At 58.3% G+C, this 27,781-nt stretch overlaps 1 protein-coding gene across 2 annotated transcripts; it reads left to right on the plus strand.

Annotated features, from left to right (window-relative positions):
• Window positions 1–573: 573 nt before the first annotated feature.
• Window positions 574–27,781, plus strand: BTBD2 (BTB domain containing 2). Of its 2 annotated transcripts, XM_074384843.1 has the most exons (10): window positions 574–989; window positions 15,084–15,203; window positions 19,331–19,487; window positions 21,080–21,208; window positions 22,230–22,335; window positions 22,848–23,045; window positions 25,562–25,754; window positions 26,043–26,130; window positions 26,316–26,462; window positions 26,624–27,781. In XM_074384843.1, the coding sequence occupies exons 1-10, from the start codon at window positions 589–591 to the stop codon at window positions 26,783–26,785; spliced, it is 1,701 nt and encodes a 566-aa protein (XP_074240944.1). In that variant the 5' UTR covers window positions 574–588; the 3' UTR covers window positions 26,786–27,781. The 2 variants fall into 2 exon arrangements, with proteins under 2 accessions (XP_074240944.1, XP_039322480.1); XM_039466546.2 differs by lacking the exon at window positions 21,080–21,208.

Genomic DNA, 27,781 nt, shown 5'->3' on the forward strand with positions numbered 1-27,781 from the left:
TTTGGGATCCAGGGTCCGAGGCCTGGCATCCTGCACTGAGGCCTGTGCTCCGTGGTTTAGGATCGATCCCTGGTCTGGAGTCTGGGGCCTGGGGCCTGCACCCCATATTCTGGACCTAGGCGTGGAATCTGGGCTTCAGGTGCATGTGCTGAGTTAGGGAATGGAGCTGGAGGTCTTCCACCAGCCCTGCCCTGGGCAGGCCCCACCTCCTCTTCTCTAACCCTTCCTCCCCTCCCCTGCAACCTCCTCCCCTTCCCCTGCCCCTCCCCTGTCTCCTCCCACCTCCCCTGCTTTCTCCCTCCCCTGCCCCTATCCCTTCTGCCCTCCCTCCCCTTTGCCCTCCCTCCTCCCCTGCCTCTCCCCTGCCTCTCCCCTCCCCTCCTTCAACCCCTCCCCTCCCCCTCCCCTCCCACCTACCCTCCCTCCACCCCTCCCTCCTCTCCTCCCTCCTCTCCTTCCTCCTCCCCTCCCCTCCCTCCACCCATCCCTCCTCTCCTGCCTCCTCCCCTTCTCTCCTCCCCTCTCCTCCCTCCCCTCCTCCCTCCTCCCCTCCGTCCTCCCCTCCCCCGCCCGCGCCGCAGCGACAAGATGGCGGCGGGTGGGAGCGGCGGGCGCGCGTCGTGCCCGCCGGGGGTCGGGGTCGGCCCGGGCGCGGGGGGCGGCCCCGGGCCCAGCGCCAATGCCGCCGCCTCCGCCGCCGCCACCCCGGCCCCCGGCAACGCGGCCGCCGCCGCCGCCGTCGTCCCCGCCGTGCCCGCCCCGCCCGCCCCGCCGGGCCCCGGGACAGACGTGCAGGCCGCGGGCGCGGAGCGGGAGGAGGCGGCGGGCCCGGGGGCGGCGGCGCTGCAGCGCGAGCCCGTGTACAACTGGCAGGCCACCAAGCCCACCGTGCAGGAGCGCTTCGCCTTCCTCTTCAACAACGAGGTGCTGTGCGACGTGCACTTCCTGGTGGGCAAGGGGCTCAGCTCGCAGCGCATCCCGGCGCACAGGTGGGCGCCCCGACCCCGCCCGCTCCCGGGCCCCTGCGCCCCTCCGACCCCGCGCCCCGCCCGGCCTGCTGCCTGGGCCCTGCCCCTGAGACCCTGCGTTCCTGCCCCCAGGACCCCTGCGCCCCTCCAGCCCCAGGCCCCACCTGGCCCGCGCCCCAGACCCTGCGCCCCTGTGCACCCAACCCGAGCTGGCCTGCTCCCTGCACCTGAGACCCTGCATTCCTCTGTCCCCAGGACCCCTGCACCCCAAATCCTGCGCCCCTCCAGCCCCAGACCCCACCTGGCCCGCGCCCCAGACCCTGCGCCCCAGACCCTGCGCCCCTATGCACCCAACCCGACCAGGCCTGCTCCCTGGGCCCTGCACCTGAGACCCTGCATTCCTGTCCCCAGGACCCCTGCGTCCCTCCACCCTCAGGCCCCACCTGGCCCGCGTCCCAGACCCTGCACTCTGGGACCCTGCACCTCTCCAACCCCAGAACTGCTGCACCCTCAGGCCCCAAACCTGGCCTGCTTCCCAGGCCCTTCATTCTCCATCCCCCCAACTCCACCCAGCCTGTTCCCCGGGCTCTGCGCCTGTCTGTCCCCAGACCCGCCAGACCAGGCCATCACCCTGGGCCAACACACCTCTCCATCCCCAGGACCCCCTGGATCCTCCACCCCTGGCTTGCACCCCCAGCCTGTTCCCGGCATCCTCAGCCCTGCACCCCTGTGACCCCTGCTTTCCTCCAGCCTTGGACCCACCCAACCTACACTCCTGGACCCTCCGTTCCTGGGACCCTCTACCCTCAGCCTGCACCTGGGTCCCTGGGCCCGTCCATCTTTGAACCTCACCTAGTCTGCACCCCAGGACCCCAATACCCAATTCTCAGGACCCTGAACCCCCCGCCTGCACTCCCAGGCCCCTCCGTCCCTGAGACCCTCACCCTCCCTGCACCCCAGCTCCCTGGACACCTCTGTCCCCAGATCCCCGGACCCCTGCACCTCTGGCGTGAACCCCTGGCTGCACCCAGGCCCCTCCATCCCTGGACTCCACCCAGCCTGCAGCCCTGGGTACCCTCCATGGCCTGGCCCTGCACTCCACCTGCCACCCCTGGGACTCCTGGGACCTGCCACCCCTGGGACGTGTACCTCCATCTGCTCCTCCGTCCCCAGGACCCCAACCCACTGTACCCAGGATCCGTGACCTCACATGCCTGTTGTGGGGCCGTGGGAAGTTGTGACTCCTTTCCTGCACCCAGGACCTCCCCATCCCCAGACCCTGCACCCCTGCCTGCCGAGCCTCTCCCCTTGGGACCCCCACCACTGACCCCTCTGTCCCTGTACCTGGGACCCTCCAGGACCCTCCTTCCCCAGGTGCGTCACCCCTGCTCACCGCCCCTCCACTCCACTCCTGTGGCCCCTTCGACCCCACTTTCACCGAGACCCCCATCCCCATTCCTCACCACCTCAGTCGGTAACCCCCAATCCATGACCCCTGAATTCCAGGACGCCTCCACCCAGGGTCCTGTTGTCTCTTCCACCCCCACTCATGACCCCCAAGACCCCTCTCTCTTCCCCCACTATCCAGGGGCCCTGCCACTCCCATCTGCACCCCTGTGACCCCAAACTCCCGGCTTCCATCACTCCCTGTGTCATTCCTGTTGCTCCAGGTCCCCCGACCCCTACCAGAGACCCCCAAGCTCAGCTCATGATCTCAATCAGAGACGCTCAAGCCATGCCGCTCCCCTTGAGGGCTACCCCCTCCCCCACCCTGCAGGACCACCCTCCACAGCCCCTCCAGCTGCGGCTTCCCACCTCCGCCAGAGACCCTACTTCAGTGACCACCCCGCCTCCAGCTCTGCCACCGCCAGGCTCCGGGCCCTGCACCCTGCAGGACTCTGCCTCCCCTGGGCCCCGCCATCTCCTGCGCCGCATCCCATGACCCCCTGCCACTGCCCTAGACCGTGCCCCAGACTCCCAGCTCCGAGCCCTTCCAACCCAGAGACCCCTCCAGCTCCAGGCCCCTCCTTCCCCAGCCCCAGGCCTCTTTTCTGGGAAGAAGCTGGTTCAGTCCGGGCCCTGTCTCTGCCAGTGTGCCCCCAACTCCCCGGTCCTTCTTACCTTGTTCTCGGTTGGGGGCAGGGGCTGGGTTTTTGCTGTGGGGCCTGCGGGAGGGGGGGGTCCTGCCCTCCCTTCTGACCTGGGGGGCTGTGCTAACCTTTTCCGGCGTCTTTCTGGGTGTTGATGACCAGCTGGGTCTCCTCTGGCGGGGTCCTGCCCTGGGTGGTGCTTCGCAGAGGTTCCTGCCCCGGAGGGTCGCGCCATCCCTGTCTCTGTTGTCCTTAGGTGCTGGGCCTCTCCCCCTAGCTCGGAGGTCGGGGGTGATGGGTGTGCTCCCTCCCCCTGGGTGGTCACGGTGCTCTGGGGGAGGGGTGGGTCGCTGCCGGTGGGGAACCCCAGGCTTCCTGTGTGAGGGGCAGGTGCAGCCCCCCCCGCTCCCCGGCCCTGGCTGGCTTTGGGATGTGTGCCTGATGACACTGGAGAAGGCACTGGCTGGAGGCAGAGTGGGGAGGATGGAGGCAGGATGAGGCCCCCCGGAGAGAAGTGGGTGAGGGGTCAGCCCCCCTCAGGCTCAGGAGAGGGTAGCAAGGCCCAGCGGGAGAAGGCGGTGAAGTCAGGCGGGCGGGCCTAGAACAGCGGACCCTCCACATGTGGGGTTAGGGGTGAGGACCCTTGCTCGGGCTAAATCCGAGAACAGCTTTCAACTCTCAGGAACTGACTAGGAATGGCTTCTCTCCGACGGGAGGCCTGGTGAGGACACGCAGCCGGTCACACCCATGCCGTGGTTCCCACAATAACGGAAGCTGGGGACCGGAAAAGATGACTCAGAAAGGGTAAGGGGCCCGGCGCGGGGCTCACGCCTGTCATCCCAACACTTTGGGAGACCGAGGCGGGCGGATCACCTGAGGTCAGGAGTTCGAGACCAGCCTGGCCAACGTGGTGAAACCCCGTATCCAGTGAAATGCAAAAACTAGCCGGGCGTGGTGGTGCAGGCCTGTTACTCCAGCTACTCAGGAGGCTGAGGAAGGAGAATCATTTGAACCGGGAGACGGAGGTTGTAGTGAGCCGAGATCACGCCACTGCACTCCAGTTGGAGACAGAGCAAGACTCCATCTCTTCTTCTTTTTTTTTTTTGAGACAGAGTTTCGCTCTTGTTACCCAGGCTGGAGTGCAATGGCACGATCTCGGCTCACCGCAACCTCCGCCTCCTGGGTTCAGGCAATTCTCATGCCTCAGCCTCCCTAGTAGCTGGGACTACAGGTGTGCGCCACCATGCCCAGCTAATTTTTGTATTTTTAGTAGAGACGGGGTTTCACCTTGTTGACCAGGATGGTCTCGATCTCTTGACCTCGTGATCCACCCGCCTCGGCCTCCCAAAGTGCTGGGATTACAGGCGGGAGCCACCGCGCCTGGCCCTCTTTTTTTTTTTTTTTTTTTTTTTGAGACGGAGTTTCGCTCTTGTTGCCCAGGCTGGAGTGCAATGGCGCGATCTCGGCTCACCGCAACCTCCGCCTCCTGGGTTCAGGCAATTCTCCTGCCTCAGCCTCCTGAGTAGCTGGGATTACAGGCACGTGCCACCATGCCCAGCTAATTTTTAGTATTTTTAGTAGAGACAGGGTTTCACCATGTTGACCAGGTTGGTCTCGATCTCTCGACCTTGTGATCCACCCGCCTCGGCCTCCCAAAGTGCTGAGATTACAGGCTTGAGCCACCGCGCCCGGCTTTTTTTTTTTTTTTTTAAAGACGGGGTTTCACCATGTTGGTCAGGCTGGTCTTGAACTCCTCACCTCAGGTGATCAGCTCACCTTGGCCTCCAAAGTGCTTGGATTACAGGTGACTCTGTCTCAAATAGCAGAAAAAGGACAAGCTGGGTACAGTAGCTCATGCCTGTAATCCCAGCACTTTGGGAGGCTTAGGCAGGCAGATCACGAGGTCAGGAGTTCGAGACCAGTGTGGCCAACATGGTGAAACCCCCGTCTCTATTAAAAATACAAAAATTAGCTGGATGTGGTGGCCCGTGCCTGTAATCCCAGCTACGTGGGAGGTGGGAGAATCACGTGAACGTGGGAGGCGGAGGTTGCAGTGAGTCGGTTTCGCACCATGGCACTCCAGCCTGGGCGACAGTGTGAGACTGTCTCAAAAAAAAAAGTGGGGGTAAAATCTGTTTGTTCTTCACTGAACAGTGGACGTGGTCATCATGTAGGCCTCTGTGATTGCGTTCACGCGAGGGCTGAGGAGGAGGTGGGTGGGTCTCTTGTTGGGGGTGGCAGAGGGGGAAGGGGGGGCAGGAGAGGCTGGCACCCTCGGGGCAGCCTGTATCGAAAACTTTCATGTCTGCGTGGACCCGTGCAGTTCAAACGCACCTTGTTCAAAGGTCATCTGTGTGTCCTTAGCATTTCAAGAGGGTGGGGGGACTGAAAATGGAGTGAGGGCCACTGACCTGGTCCCGAACGATCCCCTGAGCAAATGATGCTGTTGGGGACAGCAGCGCCGCAGGCTCAGGGATGGAAGGCCCAGAGCCCAGAGGAGCTGGGCAGGTGGGAGCCACAGCAAGGCCGGAGCAGGAGTGAGGGAGGCCCTGCGGCCCAGCCTGACCAGATCCACTTTGAGCATGGAACGAGCTGGGGAGGGCCCAGGAGCGAGGCTGGGGAGCAGCAGCTGTGGCGTCCAGGCAGGAGATGGGGGGGTGGGGGGGATGTTGGGTGGGGGTATTGAGAGGGGCTCAGTGGGGATGGCAGAAAGTAGGGGTAGAGGATTCTGGTCCTCTTTGGAGGAGGCAAGTCCCTGTGGCCGGGAAAGGAGGCGGCTTGGCCGGTGAGGGCATGGGGGGCTGCGGAGGGGGTGCCCAGACTTCCGGCTGGAGCATCACAAGCCAGGACAGGCTTGGGATGGACAGGTACTGGTTTGGATGTGTTCATAGCACGTGGGCATGCAGAGTTCAAGCAGAGCAGTGTGTCCTAAGCTCCCTGTGCCTCAGTTTCCATGCCTGTGAAATGGGGTCACTCAGACACGTCTGCCCCCAGGGCTGTGGGAACAAACAGACCTCATGCGGGGCTGATAGCCCCAGTCCAAACAGCAGATGGAAAACAGCAGTTGAGGCTGGATGTGGTGGCTCAGGCCTGGAATCCCGGCACCTTGGGAGGATCAGGCGGGTAGATCACAAGGTCAAGAGATCGAGACCATCCTGGCCAACATGGTGAAACCCCGTCTTGGGGGGGGGGGGAAGAAAAACAAAAAAAAACCATTAGCTGGGTGTGGTGGTGTACACCTATAATCCCAGCTACTCAGAGGCTGAGGCAGGAGAATTGCTTGAATCTGGGAGGCGGAGGTTGCCGTGAGCTGAGATCGCGCCCCTGCACTCCAGCCTGGGCAACAAGGCAAGACTCCATCTCAAAAAACAAAAAAAGGTGCTTGGCGGGGACACCGGGAAGAACTGTGGGTGACGGGATAAAGTCTGGACTTTACTGAGGAGCAGGGAGGGGCTGGGGCTGGGCAGGCTGGGAGGAGAGCAGGTGGCCTGGGCTTGGGCGTGGTCTCTGGCTGGGACACAGAGTGGCTCTGGATTTTGGGTGCAGGGTGAGCTGAGATGTGGCAGAGAGGAGGCTGGGAGCAGCGTCAGCGGTGGCTGCAGTGTCTAGGTCAGGAGCAGAGTGGTTGGCGTTTGTGCTGGGGAGGAGGCTGGGGTTGCACGCGGCCTCTGGCTGTTCCCAGTCCTGTGTGCGCGCCCCTCCCATCTCAGCGCCCCAAAGCCTTGCTCTGGAGCCTGGCACGCGGCGGGCACTGGGTGATTGTGAGTTGAATGGCCTGCGGGAATTAAGTGTCTGTTTCCTCATGGGGCTCAAAGCACTGACGGTCTTCAGGGTAACACTTCTGTAGATGTACACATCCGCTAGTCCCATAAAATTAGTATATAAATTTCCTTTTTAAAAAAAATTTTTTTTTGGCCGGGCGCGGTGGCTCAAGCCTGTAATCCCAGCACTTTGGGAGGCCGAGGCGGGTGGATCACGAGGTCAAGAGATCGAGACCATCCTGGTCATCATGGTGAAACCCCATCTCTACTGTAAATACAAAAAATTAGCTGGGCATGGTGGCACGTGCCCGTAATCCCAGCTACTCGGGAGGCTGAGGCAGGAGAATTGCCTGAACCCAGCAGGCGGAGGTTGCGGTGAGCCGAGATCACGCCATTGCACTCCAGCCTGGGTAACAAGAGCGAAACTCCGTCTCAAAAAAAAAAATTTTTTTTTAAATTTTATTTTTATTTTTTAAAGACGAGGTTTCACCATGTTGGTCAGGCTGGTCTTGAACTCCCAACCTCAGGTGATCCACCCACTTTGGCCTCCAAAGTGCTTAGGTGTGAGCCACCGTGCCTGGCCTGTTTTTTTTGTTTTGTTTTGTTTTGTTTTTTTGAGTCTTGCTCTGTTGCCCAGGCTGGAGTGCAGTGTTGAGATCTCCACTCACTGTGACCTCTGCCTCCTAGATTCAAGTGATTCCGGTGCCTCAATCTCCCAAGTAGGTGAGAAACAGACGCCCACCACCACCCCTGGCTATAGTTTTAGTAGAGATGGTATTTCTGTCACGTTGCCCAGGGTAGTGGTAAACTTCTGAGCTCGGGCAATCTGCCTACTTCAGCCTCCCAAAGTGTTGGGATTATAGGCATGAGCTACCGTGCCTGGCCTAAAATATCTTTATTCATTCTATGATTGAATTGTCAGCAACGTATAGAAGCCTAGAAGTGGAACAGGCGTGGTGGCTCACGTCTGTAATCCTAGCACCTCAGGAGGCTGAGGCGGGCGGATCACCTGAGGTCGGGAGTTTGAGACCAGCCTGACCAATGTGGAGAAACCCCGTCCCTACTAAAAATACAAAATTAGCCAGGCATGGTGGCAGGTGCCTGTAATCCCAGCTACTCAGGAGGCTGAGGCAGGAGTATCTCTTGAACCGGGAGGTGGAGATTGCAGTGAGCCAAGATCACACCACTGCACTCCAGCCTGGGCAAAAAGAGCAAAACTCTGTTTCAAAAAAAAAAAAAAAAAAAAATGCTTTCTCAGCTGGTCTCACACATTCTCTTTTGAAGAATCAGTCACCCATCCACCCATCTGTCCACCCTACAGACACTCGCTGAAATAGAGTGCTGGCTACAGGAGATGAACGTGACAGAAAAACATCTCCTTTGTGGAACTTATATTCTGTGTTTTATTTTTTTAATTATTTTTATTTTTATTTTTTATTTTTTTGAGACGGAGTTTCGCTCTTGTTACCCAGGCTGGAGTGCAATGGCGCGATCTCGCCTCACCGCAACCTCCGCCTCCTGGGTTCAGGCAATTCTCCTGCCTCAGCCTCCCGAGTAGCTGGGATTACAGTCACGTGCCACCATGCCCAGCTAATTTTTTGTATTTTTAGTAGAGACGGGGTTTCACCATGTTGACCAGGTTGGTCTCGATCTCTTGACCTTGTAATCCACCCGCCTCGGCCTCCCAAAGTACTGGGATTACAGGCTTGAGCCACCGCGCCCGGCCTACTATTTTGTTTATTTTTGAAACGAAGTCTCACCTTGTTGCCCAGGCTGGAGTGCAGTGGTGTGATCTCCGCTCACTGCAACCTCCACCTCTCGGGTTCAAGAGATGTTCCTGTTTCAGCCTCCGAAGTAGTTGAGATTACAGGCACCCACCACCGCACCCAGCTAATGTTTTTGTATTTTTAGTAGAGATGGGGTTTCACCATGTTGGCCAGGCTGGTCTTGAACTCTTGACCTTGTGATTCGCCCACCTCGGCCTTCCAAAGTGTTGGAATTATGGGAGTGAGCCACTGTGCCTGGCCTATTTTATTTATTTTTAGGAGACAGGGTCTCACATTGTTGCCCAGGCTGGAGTGCCGTGGTATGATCATAGCTGATTGCAGCCTCAAAATGCTGGGTTTACATGATCCTCCCGCCTCAGCCTCCCAAAGTGCTAGGATTACAGGCATGAGCCACCACGTCTGGCCTAAAGGAATTCTTTTGACAGCCAAATTCCATGGAATGTGTGGAGTTCGCTTTGTTTAGGCACTCCCTGGCGGATCTGGGGGTTTTCCAGTTCTGAGCTACTGTGAGTCAGGCCGCTCTGAGCATTCCTGCACGAGGCTGCATGAGGCCATAGAGTCCCTCTCTCTTGGATAAACGCCTTGGAGTGGAAGGAGTGACCCTGATATTTCACATTTTCTTTTTTGAGACAGGGTCTCACCCTGTCACCCAGGCTGGGGTGCAGTGGTGTGATCACAGCTCACTGTGTCTTTGATTCCCTGGGCTCCAGTGATCCTCCCACCTCAGCCTCCTGAGTACCTGGGACTAAGGTGGGCACCACTACGTTTGGTTAATTTTTTTTTTTTTTTGAGACGGAGTTCCGCTCTTGTTACCCAGGCTGGAGTGCAATGGCACGATCTCGGCTCACCGCAACCTCCGTCTCCTGGGTTCAGGCAATTCTCCTGCCTCAGCCTCCTGAGTAGCTGGGATTACAGGCACGCGCCACCATGCCCAGCTAATTTTTTGTATTTTTAGTAGAGACGGGGTTTCACCATGTTGACCAGGATGGTCTCGATCTGTCGACCTCGTGATCCACCCGCCTCGGCCTCCCAAAGTGCTGGGATTACAGGCTTGAGCCACCGCGCCCGGCCTTAATTTTTTTTTTTTTTTGAGACAGAGTCTTGCTCTGTTGCCAGGTACCAGGCTGAGTGCAGTGACACAATCTCGGTTCACTGCAACATACGCCACCCGGGTTCAAGCGATTCTCCTGCCTCAGCCTCCCGAGTAGCTGGGAATACAGGCGCGCACCACCATGCCCCGCTAATTTTTGTATTTTTTTTTTTTTTTTTGAGATGGAGTTTCGCTCTTGTTACCCAGGCTGGAGTGCAATGGCGCGATCTCGGCCTCGGCTCACCGCAACCTCCGCCTCCTGGGCTCAGGCAATTCTCCTGCCTCAGCCTCCTGAGTAGCTGGGATTACAGGCACGTGCCACCATGCCCAGCTAATTTTTTGTATCTTTAGTAGAGATGGGGTTTCACCATGTTGACCAGGATGGTCTCGATCTCTCGACCTCGTGATCCACCCGCCTCAGCCTCCCAAAGTGCTGGGATTACAGGCTTGAGCCACCGCGCCCGGCTTAATTTTCGTATTTTTAGTAGAGATGGGTTTTACCATGTTGGCCAGGCTGGTCTCGAACTCCTGACCTCAGGAGATCCTGCCTCAGCCTCCCAAAGTTCTGGGATGACAAGCGTGAGCCACCGTGGCCAGCCTCGACATGGCTAATTTTTAAGCTTTTTGTAGAAAACAAGGCAGGGCGTAGTCTCGGCACGTTGCCCAGACTGGTCTTCAGCTCCTGGACTCGGGGGACCCTCCCGCCTTGGCCTCCCAAAGTGGTGCGTTTCTGCTGATGTGGGGTAGCCCCGCTGGCTCTCTCGTGGTTTCTGTTTGCACGTAAAGGAAAATCTGTTTTTATTCCTCACAGTACTTCTAGAACCAAGTGTGTGGGTTTCCACACTAAGTGGTTTCCTCATTCTGTGGATACCAGCTGGGATCCCTCCTACTCCACACCCGGACCCGGCACAGACCCTACTGTTACCGGCCAAGCCCCGTGTCCCTCCCTTCAGATGCCTGTCACAGGGACAAGGCCCCAGGGGCCCACACCTCTCTCTGACTAACATCAGGAGCCCCACAGCCCCCCGTGTGTGGTAATGAGCTGTAACGGCTCACAGGACTTCAAGAAACAGTTTCCAGTTTGCCCGTAACGCCCTGGGTAGGCTGAACTGGGGGGATGTCTGGAGCCCAGGGGTTTGTGGACAGTCTGGGCAACATATCGAGACCCCATCTGTACAAAAAATTTAAAAATTAGCCGGGCATTTTGGTGTATACGTGTGTTCTCAGTTTACTAGGAGGCTGAGGCGGGGAACGGCTGGAGCCCCGGGGCTTGAGGCTGCCCTGAGCCATGGTGGCGTGACCGCGCTCTGGCTTGGGTGACAGAATGAGACCACATCTGTACAAAATAAAAATGAAATTAAAATACATGGAAGATTTAATAAAGGACACCTGGGCCAGGTGCGGTGGCTCACACCTGTAATCCCAGCACTTTGGGAGGCCAAGGCGGGCAGATCACCTGAGGTCAGGAGTTCGAGACCAGCCTGGCCAACATGGTAAGACCCTGTCTCTACTAAAAATATACAAAAATTAGCTGGACATGATAGTGGGCGCCTGTAACCCCAGCTACTTGGGAGGCTGAGGCAGGAGAATTGCTTGAAGCCAGGAGGTGGAGGTTGCAGTGAGCTGGGATCGCACCATTGCACTCCAGCCTGGGCGACAGAGCCAGACACCATCTGAGGAAAAAAAGGCCATCTTGCAGCCAGATAAAGGGGTTCATGGGGTGTAGTTCACAGGGTACTGGAGCACTGGAACCTGTGTTCTGTGGGCTGGGGCTGGGCCACCCTCCCAGCCCGTGGAGGAGACCACCTTGGAAGCTCTGAGCCCTGTGGTTAGAGCTTTTCATGGAGGTTCCATTGCATAGTTTGTTTGTTTGTTTGTTTTCGAGACAGCATCTCGCTCTGTTGCCCAAGCTGGAGTGCAGTGGCGTGATCTCGGCTCACTGCAACCTCCACCTCCCGGGTTCAAGCAATTCTCTTGCCTCCGCCTCTGAGTAGCTGGGATTTCAGGTGCCCACCACCATGTCGGCTAATTTTTGTATTTTTAGTAGAGACGGGGTTTCACCGTGTTGGCCAGGCTGGTCTCGAACTTCTGACCTCAGATGATCTGCCCGCCTTGGCCTCCCAAAGTGCTGGGATTACAGGTGTGAGGCACCGCGCCCGGCCTCTACCCCGCCTTCTGTCTCTGTGAATCTGAGGACTTAGGGACCTCCAGGGAGTGGATCACACAGGCTTTGCCCTTCTGTGTCAGGTTTCTCTGGTTGAGCGCGACGTCTTCAAGGTGCGTCCTGCCATGTACTGCGCCAGCCTCACGCCTGTTGTGGCTGGGTGGTGGTCCGGGGTGCGGTTGGCCACGCCGTGTCTGCCGATCGATGCTGGCTGTTTCACCCCAGAGTTGGGAATGGTGCTGCTGTGAGCAGTTGTGGGTATTTTTTGTGTGGCTGAATGTTCTCGATTCTTTTACACGGGGAACAAGGGATTACAGACAGGTGAAGGGGGGCCAGCCAGGAGTGGGACTGGGGGCTCAACGTGGGCAGAGGAGGCAGTATTGGTGCCCAGGGGTCGGATCCTGAAAGCCTGTGCGGAGGTGGGGGTCTCCAGGAGGGACTCGGTGTTGGAGGCGTCCGCCTGCCTGGGGATCGCCCGTGTCGGGGTGGGGGCTGTGATTCCAGTCTGTGCACAGACGGCTCACGCCATGCCCCCTGCAGCACCTCCTTTCTGCTTTTTGAATCCTTGTCAAAGGTTCTCCCCACAGGAGACCAAGATGCGTTTTTAAATTAAGAAAGAGAAGACCCACGCACAGGCACTCTATTTCTGGAACGTCGCGTGGGAGGGAATTGGGTGTGGGTGATGGCGGCGCAGGGCCCCGAGGGCTGGTCCCCACCCCACCCAAGGACACAGCTAGGAGGGCAGATGGGTGGGCGGCAGTCACAACGCCCACACACTGGGGGTCAAGCTCAGTGGGTTCATCCTCTGCCAGTCTGGGAGCCCAGGAGCGGGGGTCAAGGCGTCCCAGGGTGGTGCTCCCTCTGGAGCCTCAAGGGAGGATCCTCCTGCCCCTCCCAGCTTCTGGGGGCTCCTGATGTCCTTGGCCTCTGGCCGTACTGTCCAGTCCCCGTGTGTGTCTCTGTACAGCTGTCCGCTCTGTTTTTCTTTTTTTTTTTTTTTTTGAGGTGGAGTCTGGCTCTGTCATCCAGGCTGGAGTGCAGTGGTGTGGTATCAGCTCACTGCAACCTCTGCCTCCCAGGTTCAAGCGATTCTCCTGCCTTGGCCTCCCGAATAGCTGGGATTATAGGGCTGATTTTTGTGTTTTTAGTAGAGACGGGTCTTCACCCTGTTGGCCAGGCTGGTCTCGAACTCCAGACCTCAGGTGATCCGCCTGCCTCAGCCTCCCAAAGTGCTGGGATTACAGGCGTGAGCCACCGTGCCTGGACTTTTTTTTTTTTTTTTTTTTTTTCCCCCCTGACAGGGTCTTACTCTGTCCCTCAGGCTGGAGTGCAGTGGCATTATCTTGGCTCACTGAAGCCTTGACTTTCTGGGCTCAAGCAGTCCTCCTGCCTCAGCCTCCCACGTAGCTGGAAGTACAGTTGCTCACCACCATGCCTGGCTGATTTTCAATTTTGTAGAGATGGGGTCTTGCTTTGTTGCCCTGGCTGGTCTCAAACTCCTGGGCTCCATTGATCCTCCCTTCCTTGGCCTCCCAAATGCTGGGGTGACAGGCGTGAGCCACCGTGCCCGGCCTGTTTCTTCTGCCAAGGGCCACAGCCACTGGCTAGGGCCCGCTTTCCCTGGCGCCTTCCCCGGTGTCTGCACAGACCCCTCGAGTTCTGAGTTCGGGGCAGATGTGGGCGCTGTGGTCGGGGATCCTGTGGAAGCCACTGCCTTGGTTTCTGACCCCACTGTGCACAGTCAAGCACTGGGCTGCCCCAGATGGGCTGAGGGCCTGCGGGGTCCCGGGGCATGTGCGGTGGGAGGAGCTTCTCCCTGGGAGGCGGGGGCTTTCCCAGCCAGGCCTGGAGTGGGGTTGTGTGGGCGTGAGAAGCAGGCCCTGTTTGCGTGGGATCACCTGCAGCCCTGGATGGGACAGGTGGGGAAGAGGTGACGCGTGGACCCCAACGTCTGGGGCAGGTGCTGTGCCGTGTGCAGGCCCAGTGTCTAGGAACCCCCCACCCCCGCGTGTCTGGGACCCCACCCGCCGAGTATCTGTGAACCCCCCCAGTCGAGTGTCTATGAACCCCCCCAAGTGTCTGGGCTCTCCCCAACTGCGTGACTGTGCTCCCACCAAGTGTCCATGACCCCCCCACACTGTGTGTGGTCTCAGCCCCCTGGGAGGCCATCGTGGGGCAGGCCCTGGGGACCAAACATGGACAGCACAGGGTGACGTCCTGAGCCTGGGAGCCATGGAGTCCTCCCCGCCCCATGCAAGCCTGGCTAAACGTGGGTTCATAGCCAGCTCTGGCGGAGGCCCGGGAGGCACCAGCAGCCTCTCTGTACCCACCGCGCCCTCTGGCCTGTTGGGATACTGATAATCTGAGGCGCTGTGAGGGCCCCGCAGGCAGCCTGCGCTCCACACCTGGCAGAGCTCCCGCTTTCTCAGCTGGGGCCGTCCTGCTACCTCCCACGCGCCTGCTGTTCCCTGGGCCTCCATGCCCTTCCCCACAGGCGTGGCCGGCTCAGGTGGCCCCACAAGGCTTCCTGGGTCTTGTGTTCCTAGCAGGACCACACTCCTCTCTCTCTTCCCTTGCTCACGGAGGGCTGTGCGGCCACTCGGTCCTTGTCTGCCTCCGTCAGGGAGGCCAGGCCCTGTGCCCGCAGCTCACTCCCTGGGGGAGCATGTGCCGGCGAGGGAGCGTGTGAGCAGGAAAGCGATGGAGAGTGGATGAGCGCGTGAGTGAGTGAATGAATGAGTGCTGAGTGCCTGTGGGAATGAGTGGATACATTTACCTGTAGGAATGAATGAGTGTGTTCGATGAATGAATGAGAGTAAGTAAATGGGAGAGTGCGTGCATGCCCATGGGATGAATGAGTCAGTGAATGCATGTGGATGAATGAATGAATATGAATGAATGCATGCATGCATGTGGGAATTAGTGAATGAGTGTGTGCCTGATGCCTTGAAGGACAGAGGATGGTGGGGGCTGGCAGAATGTGAGGCCCTGTGAATCCCAGGGCATGGCCCCAGCCCCACCTGGCCTTCCGAGTCCATCTGCGTTACCCTCCTGCTGTCTCAGGCCCCTCCCAGAAACCTCTGACATTGGGGGCCCTGGCACACGCCTGCCAGGGCTTGGCGGGAAGCCCTGCTGGGGCGGTCACCCAGGACAGCGGCCAGGCCTTCCCCGCCGTCGGGTGGCAGCCATGGGGTTAACCAGGAGCTCCTCTCTTTCACGCCAGGTTTGTGCTGGCCGTGGGCAGCGCCGTCTTTGATGCCATGTTCAACGGGGGAATGGCCACAACATCCACGGAGATAGAGCTGCCTGACGTGGAACCTGCTGCCTTCCTCGCCCTGCTCAAGTAAGTCTTCCGGACGCTTCCTGCCGGGGAGCGAGCCCTGGGAGGGACCTCAGAGAACGGAGACCCTAGCTGACAGCTGCTCAGAGCCCTGGGTCACTGGGGAATTCTAGGACGTTCATGCGCCGCGAGGGCTTCCAGAGGTACCTGATGTAGTTTATTATTTTATTTTATTGACATGGAGTCTCCTCTGTCACCCAGGCCGGAGTGCAGTGGCTCGATCTCGGCTCACCGCAACCTCCACCTCCCGGGTTCAAGCGATTCTCCTGCCTCAGCCTCCTGAGTAGCTGGGATTACAGACATGTATCACCACGATTGGCCCATTTTTGTATTTTTAGTAGAGACGGTGTTTTACCATGTTGGTCAGGCTGGTCTTGAACTCCCGACCTCCACCCGCCTCAGCCTCCAAAGTACTGGGATTACAGGCATGAACCACCGTACCTGGCCCCATCTCTATTAAATGTTAATAAAAAAAAATTAGCCAAGCGTGTTTGCACACACCTGTAGTCCCAGCTGCTTGGGAGGCTGAGGGAGGAGGATCACTTGAGCCTGGGAGCTTGAGGCTGCAGTGAACGGTCATCATGCCACTGCGCTACATTCTGGGTGATGGGGCGAGACCAGGTCTCTGTAACATACATAAGAGGTGTTGGTGAGGCCGTGGGGAGATGGGAGCTGGTCCCGGTTGGGGTGTAACCGCTGTGGAAGGGAGTCTGGCAGCTCCTCAAAAGGCTCAGCACAGAATCTCCATGGAACCAGCAGTCCTGCTCCTGGCTCTGGACCCAAAGCACTAAAAGTCTCGCAAGGTGTGGTGGCTCACGCCCATCATTCCAGCACTTCGGGAGACGAAAGGAGGGAGGATTGCTTGAGCCCAGCAGTTCAAGACCAGCCTGGGTAACACGGCTAAGCCGGCGTCCCCATGAGTATCCACTGTCACATTTCAGGGTTCCCTCCTGGGCACTGTTGATGCTTGGGGTCTGTTCGTTCTCCAGAGTGGGCCGTCGTGGGCACTGAGCAGCAGCGTTTCTGGCCCCCACCCACTCCATGCCAGGAGCTCCCCGAGTTATGACAACCACAGATGTCCCCAGACATTGCCCAGTGTCCTCGGGGGGCCAGACTGTCCCACATGTCCCACATATGAGACCCCCCAGTGGGTTAGGGCTTCCACAAACCCCCAAGAGATTCTGCCTCCCATGATCCTCTGCCCTGCTGAGGTCCCAGGAGGCTGCACACATTGAAATCCACACCCTGAGTGGGGAGAGAGAGAGGAGGTGAGTCGCAGGAGCGGGGTCCCCTGGTTTACGTGTCCACACCATCGGGAGTTTATCGTGGTGTCTGGTGTGAGCAGGGAGCAGGCTTGAATTTTTTCTGCACATAAATCACTGGAGATCTTCTCTCGGCCCTGTGGACACTGGGACTGGATGGCTCTCTGGGGTGGGCTGTCCTGGGCATTGCAGGGTGCTGAGCAGCATTCCTGGCCTGTACCCGCTCCGGGCCGGGAGCACCCCCAGTCCTGGCAGCCACAGACGTCCCCGGACATCACCTAGTGTCCACTTGGGGGGTTAGGACTGCCCTGGGTGAAACCTCTGCCCTGTTACAAACAGAAAACTTGAGAAATACACCCCAGCACAGAAGGCGCCCCTCAGACTCTCTGCAGAGCGCGTGAGGAGAGCCACGGTTTCATCTGGGGAAGAGCCTGGGCGCTGGCCTTTTCAGCTTCCTCATTTCTGTCTCACCGCCGGATCCAGTTCTCACCTTACTTCAACTCTTTTTTTTTCTTTCTTTTTTTTTTTTTTATGGAGACAGAGTCTCGCCAGGCTGCAGTGCAGTGAGTTGCGTGATCTCGGCTCACTGCAGCCTCCACCTCCCAGGTTCAAGCGATTCTGCTGCCTCAGCCTCCCGAGTAGCTGGGATTATAGGTGCTCACCACCATGCCGGGCTAATTATATATATAATATATTATATTATATATATAATATATATAATATATATATATTATATATATATATTATATATAATATATATAATATATAATTTATATGTAATATATATTATACATATAATATAAATTTATATTATATATAATATATATAATTTATATATAATATATAATATATATTATATATAATACATTATATAATATATAATATACATAATATATATTTATAATACAAATTTATGTATAATATATATAAATTATATATATTTATATAATGTATATATTATATATATAATTTATATATAATATATAATTATATATATTATACATATAATTTATATATATAATTTATATAATTTATATATTATATATATAATTTATGTATATATAATATATATATATATATATTTTTTTTTTTGAGACGGAGTTTCGCTCTTGTTTCCCAGGCTGGAGTGCAATGGCGCGATCTCGGCTCACCGCAACCTCCGCCTCCTGGGTTCAGGCAATTCTCCTGCCTCAGCCTCCTGAGTAGCTGGGATTACAGGCACACACCACCATGCCCAGCTGATTTGTAGTATTTTTAGTAGAGACGGGGTTTCACCATGTTGACCAGGATGGTTTCGATCTCTTGACCTCATGATCCACCCGCCTCGGCCTCCCAAAGTGCTGGGATTACAGGCTTGAGCCAGCGCGTCCGGCCTATATATATATATATATTTTTGAGACAGAGTCTCGCTCTGTCACCAGGCGCCAGGCTGGAGTGCAGCGGCGCGATCTCAGCTCACTACAACCTCCACCTCCCAGGTTCAGGCAATTCTGACTGAGCCTCCCGAGTAGTAGCTGGGACTACAGGCACGCACCACCATGCCCAGCTAATTTTTGTATTTTTTTTTTTTTTTTTTTTTTTTTTTTTTTTTTTTGAGGAGGAGTTTCGCTCTTGTTACCCAGGCTGGAGTGCAATGGCGCGATCTCGGCTCACCGCAACCTCCGCCTCCTGGGTTCAGGCAATTCTCCTGCCTCAGCCTCCTAAGTAGCTGGGATTACAGGCACGTGCCACCATGCCCAGCTAATTTTTTGTATTTTTAGTAGAGACGGGGTTTCATCATGTTGACCAGGATGGTCTCGATCTCTTGACCTCGTGATCCACCCGCCTCGGCCTCCCAAAGTGCTGGGATTACAGGCTTGAGCCACCACGCCCGGCCTAATTTTTGTATTTTTTTTAGTAGAGACGGGGTTTAACCATGTTGGCCAAGATGGACTTTATCTCTTGACCTCGTGATCCACCCACCTCGGCCTCCCAAAGTGCTGGGATTACAGGGGTGAGCCATTGAACCTGGCCTGTGCTTCTATTTTATTTTTATTTTTTTGAGGCAGAGTCTTGCTTTGTCACCAGGCTGGAGTGCAGTGGCACGGTTCCAACTCACTGCAACTTCGGTTTTCCAGTTTCAAGCAATTCTCCTGCGTTAGCCTCCCGAGTAGCTGGGACTGGAAGCACACACCACCACGCCCGGCTAATTTTTTTTTTTTTGTATTTTTAGTAGAGACGGGGTTTCACCATGTTGGCCAGGATGGACTTGATCTCTTGACCTTGTGATCCGCCCACCTCTGCCCCCCAAAGTGTTGGGATTACAGGCGTGAGTCACGGCGCCTGGCCTGTGCTTCTATTTTTGATCAGCCCAACTTCTGATCCGTATTCAGTATGGTGTGGACCACTCGGTGGCAGGTGGTAAAAACATCCACGATTATCCACGATCCTAGCTGGCGTGTTGGGTTCTGTGACCCACCCAGAAGTGGTTGAGGTTTTTGGTGGAGCCCGAGGTGTGGAACCAAGAGTTTCTCATGGAAAAGGTGTCCAAGGAGGAGACACCCAGCCCCTAATAGCTTTTCCTGGGGCATTCCCGGCAGGACAAGGCCGGTAGTGTAGACGCTTCCAGGTGTGTGTGCTGTAGACGGGGTTCAGCCTCTTGCTCGTTTTCATGGGTGACCGCATTGCCAAGTCGTGTCCCAAGGTCAGAGGTCAACCGACGGGCTAATTCTGGAAGGTTCCTTGGGGTAGCTGACGTGGGGTGTTTGGACCCTGCCGGCTCAGGGACAGGCGGCCGGCCGGGGCTGATGGTCTGAGAGGTCTCCTGATGCTCTCCCCTGGGGCCGGTCATGGCGGTCCCATCCCATGGCCCCTGCGTTGTCACTGCAGGTTTCTCTACTCGGACGAGGTACAGATCGGCCCGGAGACGGTGATGACCACGCTATACACCGCCAAGAAGTACGCGGTGCCGGCGCTCGAGGCCCACTGCGTGGAGTTCCTGAAAAAGAACCTGCGAGCAGACAACGCCTTCATGCTGCTCACGCAGGTGCGTGGGGCCGGGGGCGGGGCCGGGCACGAGGTGGGGCGGGGCCAGGCCAGGCTGGGGGCGGGGCCCGGCCAGGCGAGAGGCGGGGAGAGGTGGGGCCAGGGCTGGGGGTGGAGCCAGGCTGGGGCCAGGCCCAGGCTGGAGGTGGGACCTGGGGCGGGGACAATGCTGGGGGTGGGGCCTGTGTGGGGCTAGGCCAGAGGTGGGGAGGGGTGGGGCCAGGGCTGGGGGTGGAGCCAGGCTGGGGACAGGTCCAGGCTGGAGGTGGGGCCTGGGGTGGGGACAAGGCTGGGGGCGGGGCAAGGCCAGAGGCGGGGATGGGTGGTGCCAGGGCTGGGGGTGGGGACAGGCCCAAGCTGGAGGTGGGGCCTGGGGCGGGGACAAGGCTGGGGGCGGGTCTGGGGCGGGTCCAGGAAGCCGCCGGATCCTGCGCGGTAGTAAAATGTTTGGGCTGGGTGCGGTGCCTCACGCCTGTAATCCCAGCACATTGGGAGGGCAGATCACCTGAGGTCACAGAGTTCGAGACCAGCCTGGCTAATGTAGCGAAATCCTTTCTTTACTAAAAACACAAAATTTAGCCGGGCATGGTGGAGGGTGCCTGAATTCCCAGCTACTAGTGAGGCTGAAGCAAGAAAATTGCTTGAACCTGGGAGGCGGAAGTGGGTGAATCACAAGATCAGGAGTTGGAGACCAGCCTGGCCAACATGGTGAAACCCCATCTTTACTAAAAGTACAAAAAGCAGCTGGGCATAGTGGTAGACACCTGTAATCCCAGCTACTTGGGAGGCTGAGGCAGGAGAATCGCTTGAACCTAGGAAGTGGAGGTTTCAGTGAGCTGAAAGTTCACCACTGTACTCCAGCCTGGGTGACTGAGACTCTGTCCTAAGAAAATGTGTTTTGGACTTTTCTGTGATACTTTTATTATTGGCAGGGCACTTAGGCTATTGGTGGTTCATGCCTGTAATCTCAGCACTTTGGGAGGCTGAAGCAGGCAGATCGTCAGAGGTCAGGCGTTCAAGACCAGCCTGGCCAACTTGGTGAAACCCTGTCTCTACTTAAAAAAAAATAATAATAGGCCGGGCACGGTGGCTCAAGCCTGTAATCCTAGCACTTTGGGAGGCCGAGGCGGGTGGATCATGAGGTCAAGAGATCGAGACCATCCTGGTCAACATGGTGAAACCCCATCTCTACTAAAAATACAAAACATTAGCTGGGCATGGTGGCGCGTGCCTGTAATCCCAGCTACTCAGGAGGCTGAGGCAGGAGAATTGCCTGAACCCAGGAGGCGGAGGTTGCAGTGAGCCGAGATTGTGCCATTGCACTCCAGCCTGGGCAACAAGAGCGAAACTCCGTCTCAAAAAAAAAAAATAAATAAAATAATAATAAATTAGCCAGCATCGTGGTGCGTGCCTGTAATCCCAGCTACTTGGGGGACTGATGCAGGGGGATTGCCTGAGCCCAGGGGGTTGAGGCTTCAGTGAGCAGAGATCACACCACCGCTTTCCAGCCTGGTGAGAGAGTGAGATGCTGTCTCTAACAAAAGGTAAAATAATTTTTTTTTTTTTTGAGACGGAGTTTCTCTTACTGCCCAGGCTGGAGTGCAATGGCACCATCTCGGCTCACTGCAACCTCCGCCTCCAGGGTTCAAGCGATTCTCCTGCCTCAGCTTCCTGAGTAGCTGGGATTACAGGCGCCTGCCACCACGTCCGGCTAAAAAAAAAGTAAAATTATTAAAAAAAAAAAAAAAGGAATTTTCCTTCTCTGAGGAAGTGTCAGGTAGACAGAGTATGGCCGGGAGTCTCAGGGGACCCCAGTTGGGCTCTGCAGTCTGGGGAGGTCATGGGGTCTGGGGAGGTCGTGCCAGCCAGGGATGCTGAGAGGAGGGCGTGGGGCCAGGACAGCTGGGCAGCCCGTGGGAGCCCTGAGCTCCTGATCGGGGGTTGGGGGCACCCAGGGGTACAGTGGTGCCAGTCCTTCGATGGGCTTTGGGGGTCCAGCACCCTCGAAGGAACCAGGAACCTTCTCCCTCTCCATCCCGGCAGGTCAGGTGCAGGATATCCCGGACCCCCAGAGGGAGGGGTTTCTTGTTGGGGTCATCTGTAGTCACCTTGCCATACAGGTCCCCGCCTGACCTGAGAGGAGGCTGCAGCTCAGGCCCCAGGGTCCATGTCATGGCCACCTCTGCCTCCCTGCCCCTAAAACCACCTCTAGCCCACTTGAGAGACGTCTTCAGGATGAGGCCTTCAGAAAGGCTGGTCCAGGGCCCTGCTGGCACAGGCCCTTACAACGCCTTCCTCAACGCAGCCTCCGTTTCCCTAGGGCACAGGTGACGTCCAGCTTCATCACCTGTCAGGAGTCATCTTATAGTCTGGGAGCATTACCGGGTTGACCCCAGCCACCTCACCTCCTCCTGTCACTCGGGGTTCTGGGCCTGCTGCTCCCCCAAGTGCAGCCACAGCGTCCCTTTTGCCTGAAGCAGCAGGGACCTGGGTGTCTGTTTCTTCCTTCCTTGACCTCTGAGGTCCTGAGAGGGAACTCCTGGACTCTCCCCACCCCAGTCAGCGGTCACAGGGGACCTGGGCCCACAGCAGGGCCAGCCTGGTGGCTGAGCCATGGGTGGCTCCTGGCCACGCTCAGGAAGGTGTGACGGTCAGGGCTGTGTTGGAACCAGCTACGCATGGGGGATCTGCCGCGGGCTGGGTGTTGATGCGCCCCAACCCCCCACTCGATGTCTCCTGCCAGGCGAGACTGTTCGATGAGCCACAGCTGGCCAGCCTGTGCCTGGAAAACATCGACAAAAACACTGCGGACGCCATCACTGCGGAGGGCTTCACTGACATCGACCTGGGTGAGGGCCCCGAGCCTGGGTGTGGGGATCCCAGCTGGGCCTGGGTGGGAGGGTCCGGGGATTGACAGTGGGAGCTTTCGGCCTGGGGGTCCCTGGGGCCTCACCACTTGTAGCGGGGCGGGGAGCTCAGGGCCAGCACAGCCATAGGGGAGTCTGGGGCCTTGGCAGGAGGGCTTGGCTGGAAGGCCACAGACCAGATGCCACCATCCCAGCTCGTGGTGACCATCTCGTCCTCTGATGGTCCATGGTTTTGACTTTGTTGCTGAACAGCTTTCGTCAAAGCTACTCAACTCTGCCCTTGGGGCTTAAAAACCACCACAACCTAGGAAAATGAAGGGGTGCGGTCGTGTGTCGATAAAGCTTTATTTACACATACAAGCACAGGGCCGGGTTTGAGCCACGGGCCGCAGTGGCCGGTGCAGCTGTAACTGCTGGTTCTTGTTAGTCTCCCTGCTTCCTGCAGGGTGGGCACGCGGGTGTCCTGTTCACGCAGCCCCTTCCCCACCCTGCAGACACGCTAGTGGCCGTCCTGGAGCGCGACACGCTGGGCATCCGTGAAGTGCGGCTGTTCAACGCCGTTGTCCGCTGGTCTGAGGCTGAGTGTCAGCGGCAGCAGCTGCAGGTGACGCCTGAGAACCGGCGGAAGGTTCTGGGCAAGGCTCTGGGCCTCATCCGCTTCCCACTGATGACCATCGAGGAGTTTGCTGCAGGTAACAGCGCAGGGGCCCACGGGCGGGTGTGGGACAGCAGTGACATCTGGTGGCCTGCTGGGAACACAGACGGGCTCCTTGGTGCCCAGGAGAGCAGCCTCCGAGTTGACTGCAGAAAACCTGGCAGATGCCCGAGAGTATAGAGATGGGAAGAAACCGGGCCTGTGCGGGCGTCCACCACAGGGCCATCTGTCAGCTCCAGCCCGGCTGTGTCCCTGCCGTGTGTACTGCCAACCCCCTGCCTCCCGTGTCCCTCCAGCTGTGTTTTGGTGGCTTCTGCCCAGGAGGGAAGGGACTCCCCAGCTCGTGTTACCTGCTGGTTCAGGTGCCAGTGTCCGAGATGAGCCCATGAAGGCTCCGGCATGGCTGGGGCAGCTGCTGTGTGCCCATGGGTGCGCCTCAAGGTCCCCTGCTGCAGGGCCTGGGCTCCGGAGTGACAGGAGGGGCAGCCCTAACGATGGCTGCTGCCCTCTTGTGGCTGTTCCCTTCCTGGGGCCATCCAGCTCTGGAGGAAAACAGGCCTGGAAGGTTCCAGAAGGGGCTGGGAGACAGTCCTGTGGCTGATGCACTCACTGTCCGTCCTTTCCGAGGTCCACACGGCCCCTGCTCTCCCGACCACAGGTCACCAGATGTAGCAACAGGGTCTCGCTCTGTCGCCCAGGCTGGAGGGCAGTGGTGCAGTCACAGCTCACTGCAGCCTCGTCCTCCTGGGTGCAGGTGACCCTCCTGCTTCAGACCCTGGCAGGGACTACAGGTGCCACCACTCCAGGCTTATGTTTGTATTTTTGTAGGGACAGTGTCTTGCTCTGTTGCCTGGGCTGGTCATGAACTGGGCTCCAGCCATCCTCCCACCTCACCCTCCTCAAGTGCTGGGATTACAGGCGTAAGCGACCACTCCTGGCCAGATACATCCTTTTGAAAACTACAGTCGTTGGCTGGTGTGCTCACTCACACCTGTAATCCCAGCATTTTGGGAGGCTGAGGTGGGGGAAGCACCTGAGGTCAGGAGTTCGAGACCAGCCTGACCAACATGGTGAAACCCCAGCTCTACTAAAAACACAAAATCAGCTGGGCACAGTGGCTCATGCCTATAATCCCAGCACTTTGGGAGGCTGAGGTGGACAGATCACCTGAGGTCGGGAGTTTGAGATGAGCCTGGCCAACATGGAGAAACCCCATCTCTACTAAAAATACAAATACAAAATTAGCCAGGTGTGGTGGCGAATGCCCGTAATCCCAGCTATTCGGGAGGGTTAGGCCTCTGCCGGGAGGTAGGTGAACAGAGATCACGCCACTGCACTCTAGCCTGGCAACAGAGCAAGATTCTGTCTTTAAAAAAAAAAGACCTCCCTGCAGCCCAGACTGTGAGAGCTCTTTGAAGGCGAGTGTGGAGAGTCATGTAAAATACAAAATCAGCCGGGAAGAGTGGTGCATGCCTGTGATTCCAGCTACGTGGGAGGCTGAGGCAGGAGAATTGTTTGAACCCAGGAGATGGATTTGGATGTTGCAGTGAGCAGAGATTGCACCACTGCGCTCCAGCTTGGGCAACAAGAGCGAAATTAGGTCCCCAAAAAAAAAAAGACCAGGCACGGTGGCTGACGTATCCCAGCAATTTGGGAGGCTGAGGCGGGTGGTTCACCTGAGGTCAGGAGTTCAAGATCAGCCTGACCAACATGGAGAAACCCGGTCTCTACTAAAAATAGAAACATGAGCCGGGTGTGGTGGTGGGTGCCTGTAGTCCCAGCTACTCAGGAGGCTGAGCCCAGGAGGCAGAGGTTGTGAGGAGCAGAGATGGAGCCGCTGTACTGCAGCCTGGGCTACAAGAGCAAAACTTAGTCTCAAAAAAAAAAAAAAAAAAGCATTCCTAATTCACTGCAGCCATCATCGTTTCTGACGTCACTGAACCGGCGTCTGCACTGGGCTGGCTCGCAGTGAGCAATGCAGAATTGAGCCCGCTGGGCTTGATTATGGTTATCTTAGGCGGGCAGCACCGGGGCCGCTGTGATTAGAGCAGAGGGTGGCTGCTGTGTCCCGGCACTCCTGGGGTGGATGGTGGATCCCTGTTGTGCCCCGCCCTGCCCAGAGCCCCTCCACCTGTCACATTTCTGCACCAGGATTAAGAGCCTGGCTCCCGGCATCTGCCTGGGGTGAGCTAGCTGTTGCCCCTGGAGTGTGCATGCTTTGGGAGGTGGGTGCTCAGGCCCACCGTGGAGAGGACCCCCTGGGCCATTCTAGAAGCTGGGGCTGTGGCCTGGGAGGTGCAGGCCGAGTGCAGAGGCACAGCACCCCTCCTGGCTGACGGCCCTTAGAAAACAGGTAGCGGAGCCCACCCCCAAAAGCCTGGGAGGACTCAGCGGGGGCCACGGCTGGCCGCAGTTTCCCCAGGGGGGCTGCCTGGGTCCCTGCACCTTGAAAGTCGGACACGGACATCTTAGGGGGAAGGCTCGTGTCCTCCTGGGCATTTGGGGTCTGGGGGGCAGCCCGGCCCTCCCCGACACACCCTCCCTGTGCCGCAGGCCCTGCACAGTCAGGCATTTTGGTGGACCGCGAGGTGGTCAGCCTCTTCCTGCACTTCACCGTCAACCCTAAGCCGCGAGTGGAGTTCATCGACCGGCCCCGCTGCTGCCTGCGTGGGAAGGAGTGCAGCATCAACCGCTTCCAGCAAGTGGAGAGTCGCTGGGGCTACAGCGGGACCAGCGACCGAATCAGGTGGGACTCGGAGTCCAGTGTGGGAGGACTCAGGGATGATGGGGCCTGGCATTGGGGGGAGGCTGGGCGTGGGGGTGGGTGGGAGGACTCGGGGATGATGGGGCCTGGCATTGGGGGGAGGCTGGGCGTGGGGGGGAGGACTCGGGGATGATGGGGCCTGGCATTGGGGGGGAGGCTGGGCATGGGGGGGAGGACTCAAGGATGATGGGGGTGCGGTGGTGGGCTGGCACCAGCTCCCCCGGGGCTCTCCCTAGACGTCCCCATGGTCTCTTGACGTCTGCCACACAGGTTCTCAGTCAACAAGCGCATCTTTGTGGTGGGATTTGGGCTGTACGGATCCATCCATGGGCCTACCGACTACCAAGTGAACATCCAGGTACCAGCCCCAGGCCTCACCCCACAGCCTCCAGGCCCCAGTCCCTGCCATGTGCTCCCCCATCCTCCATGGAACCCCAGCAGACCCCCAGCCCTGGTCCCTTCACTGCCCACCCCAGGCAGGTGGGCTGGGCCTTGTGGGGTCCCTGCCGGCGGTCCTAGGCCTGAGCCTCCCGCTCCCGCCAGATCATCCACACGGACAGCAACACTGTCCTGGGCCAGAACGACACGGGCTTCAGCTGCGACGGCTCGGCCAGCACCTTCCGCGTCATGTTCAAGGAGCCGGTGGAAGTGCTGCCCAACGTCAACTACACGGCCTGCGCCACACTCAAGGTGCGCCGCGGGGTGGGGCCGGGGCCCGTCCCAAGGCCTCGGGGCACAGCAGACACCCTCCAGAGGTGGCCACCCTGGCCTAGTTGGGGCCTCGCCCTGTCCACATCTGGGGCATCCCAGCCGGGTGGTCCTTGAGCTCAGTGTACCCCCACCCCCCACAGGGCCCGGACTCCCACTATGGCACCAAAGGCCTGCGCAAGGTGACACACGAGTCGCCCACCACGGGCGCCAAGACCTGCTTCACCTTCTGCTACGCGGCCGGGAACAACAACGGGACGTCCGTGGAGGACGGCCAGATCCCCGAGGTCATCTTCTACACCTAGGCCGCCCACGCGGCCCTGCCTCCATGGGGACAGCCTCGGCCCCAGGCCCTCAGCCGCTGCTGGGCCGCCCTGCGTGGGGCAGGACCCCGTGTCCCCCCAGCCACTGTCCACGCCACGCCACCTTTCTCAGCATCAGGAAGGGGATTCCCTGTATTCACCACAGTGAGTGCAGCTGCTGGTTCAGGGCAGCTGGGGAGGCGGCGGGGCCGGTGGCCAGGCCCTGTGGAGACAATCCCTCAGGACTGGGGACAGGGCCGGCCTGGGCCAGGCCCCACGGGCCTGCAGCTCAGGGCACCTGCCCAAGTCGCCTGACCGCGGTGTGCGGCGGGCCTTGCCCACGATTCCCTTCACTGCACATTACAATGCATCTGCAATTCCTGTTTCCCTGCTGGGGGCTGGCCTGGGTGGCGCCACTCCTAGAGCCACGGGTTCCAGACCTGGCATTCGTTTTGTTCCTCTGTGTTCCATGGGACACTGGGGCCCCACCTGTCACACGCCCGGGGCCACCTGACCCCAGCCTGCAGGGCAACGCCACTGCCTGGAGCTGGCCTGAGTTCCGAGAGGCTTCAGGGTAGGTGGCCCCTGCTGGCCGAGCCCTGGCCCAGGTGTTCAGTAGTTTGCGGCTCCCATCCTCATCCACCTGATGGGCACAGCCCAGGGCCACCTCTGTCCAGCCTCCCTGGAATGTGCCCCGGGCGGGACCCAGACCCTGTGCCCCAGAGCTCCTCTGCTGCAGGATGGGGCCCCAGCCGGCCCCACTGGGTCCAGGGGCATTGCTCGCCTGTACATACCATTGCCCCAACCTGCCAGGTGCCGCGGGAGCCCCTCGGGTGCTGGGGACATGCTCTCCCCGCCCCAGGCCATGCCTCCGCCAACCCCTGCGTGTTTCTGCCCTGTGACTCCTGGAACCTGCCTCCTCCCCAAAGCCATGGGGGGGTGGGTGTCCTCCTCAGACCACGCCCCCAGATAATTTTTTTAAATAAAGAAACAAACGCA

Source organism: Saimiri boliviensis, chromosome 14 (genome assembly GCF_048565385.1).
Source record: "Saimiri boliviensis isolate mSaiBol1 chromosome 14, mSaiBol1.pri, whole genome shotgun sequence".
In the NCBI taxonomy this organism is placed as follows: Eukaryota; Metazoa; Chordata; class Mammalia; order Primates; family Cebidae; genus Saimiri; species Saimiri boliviensis.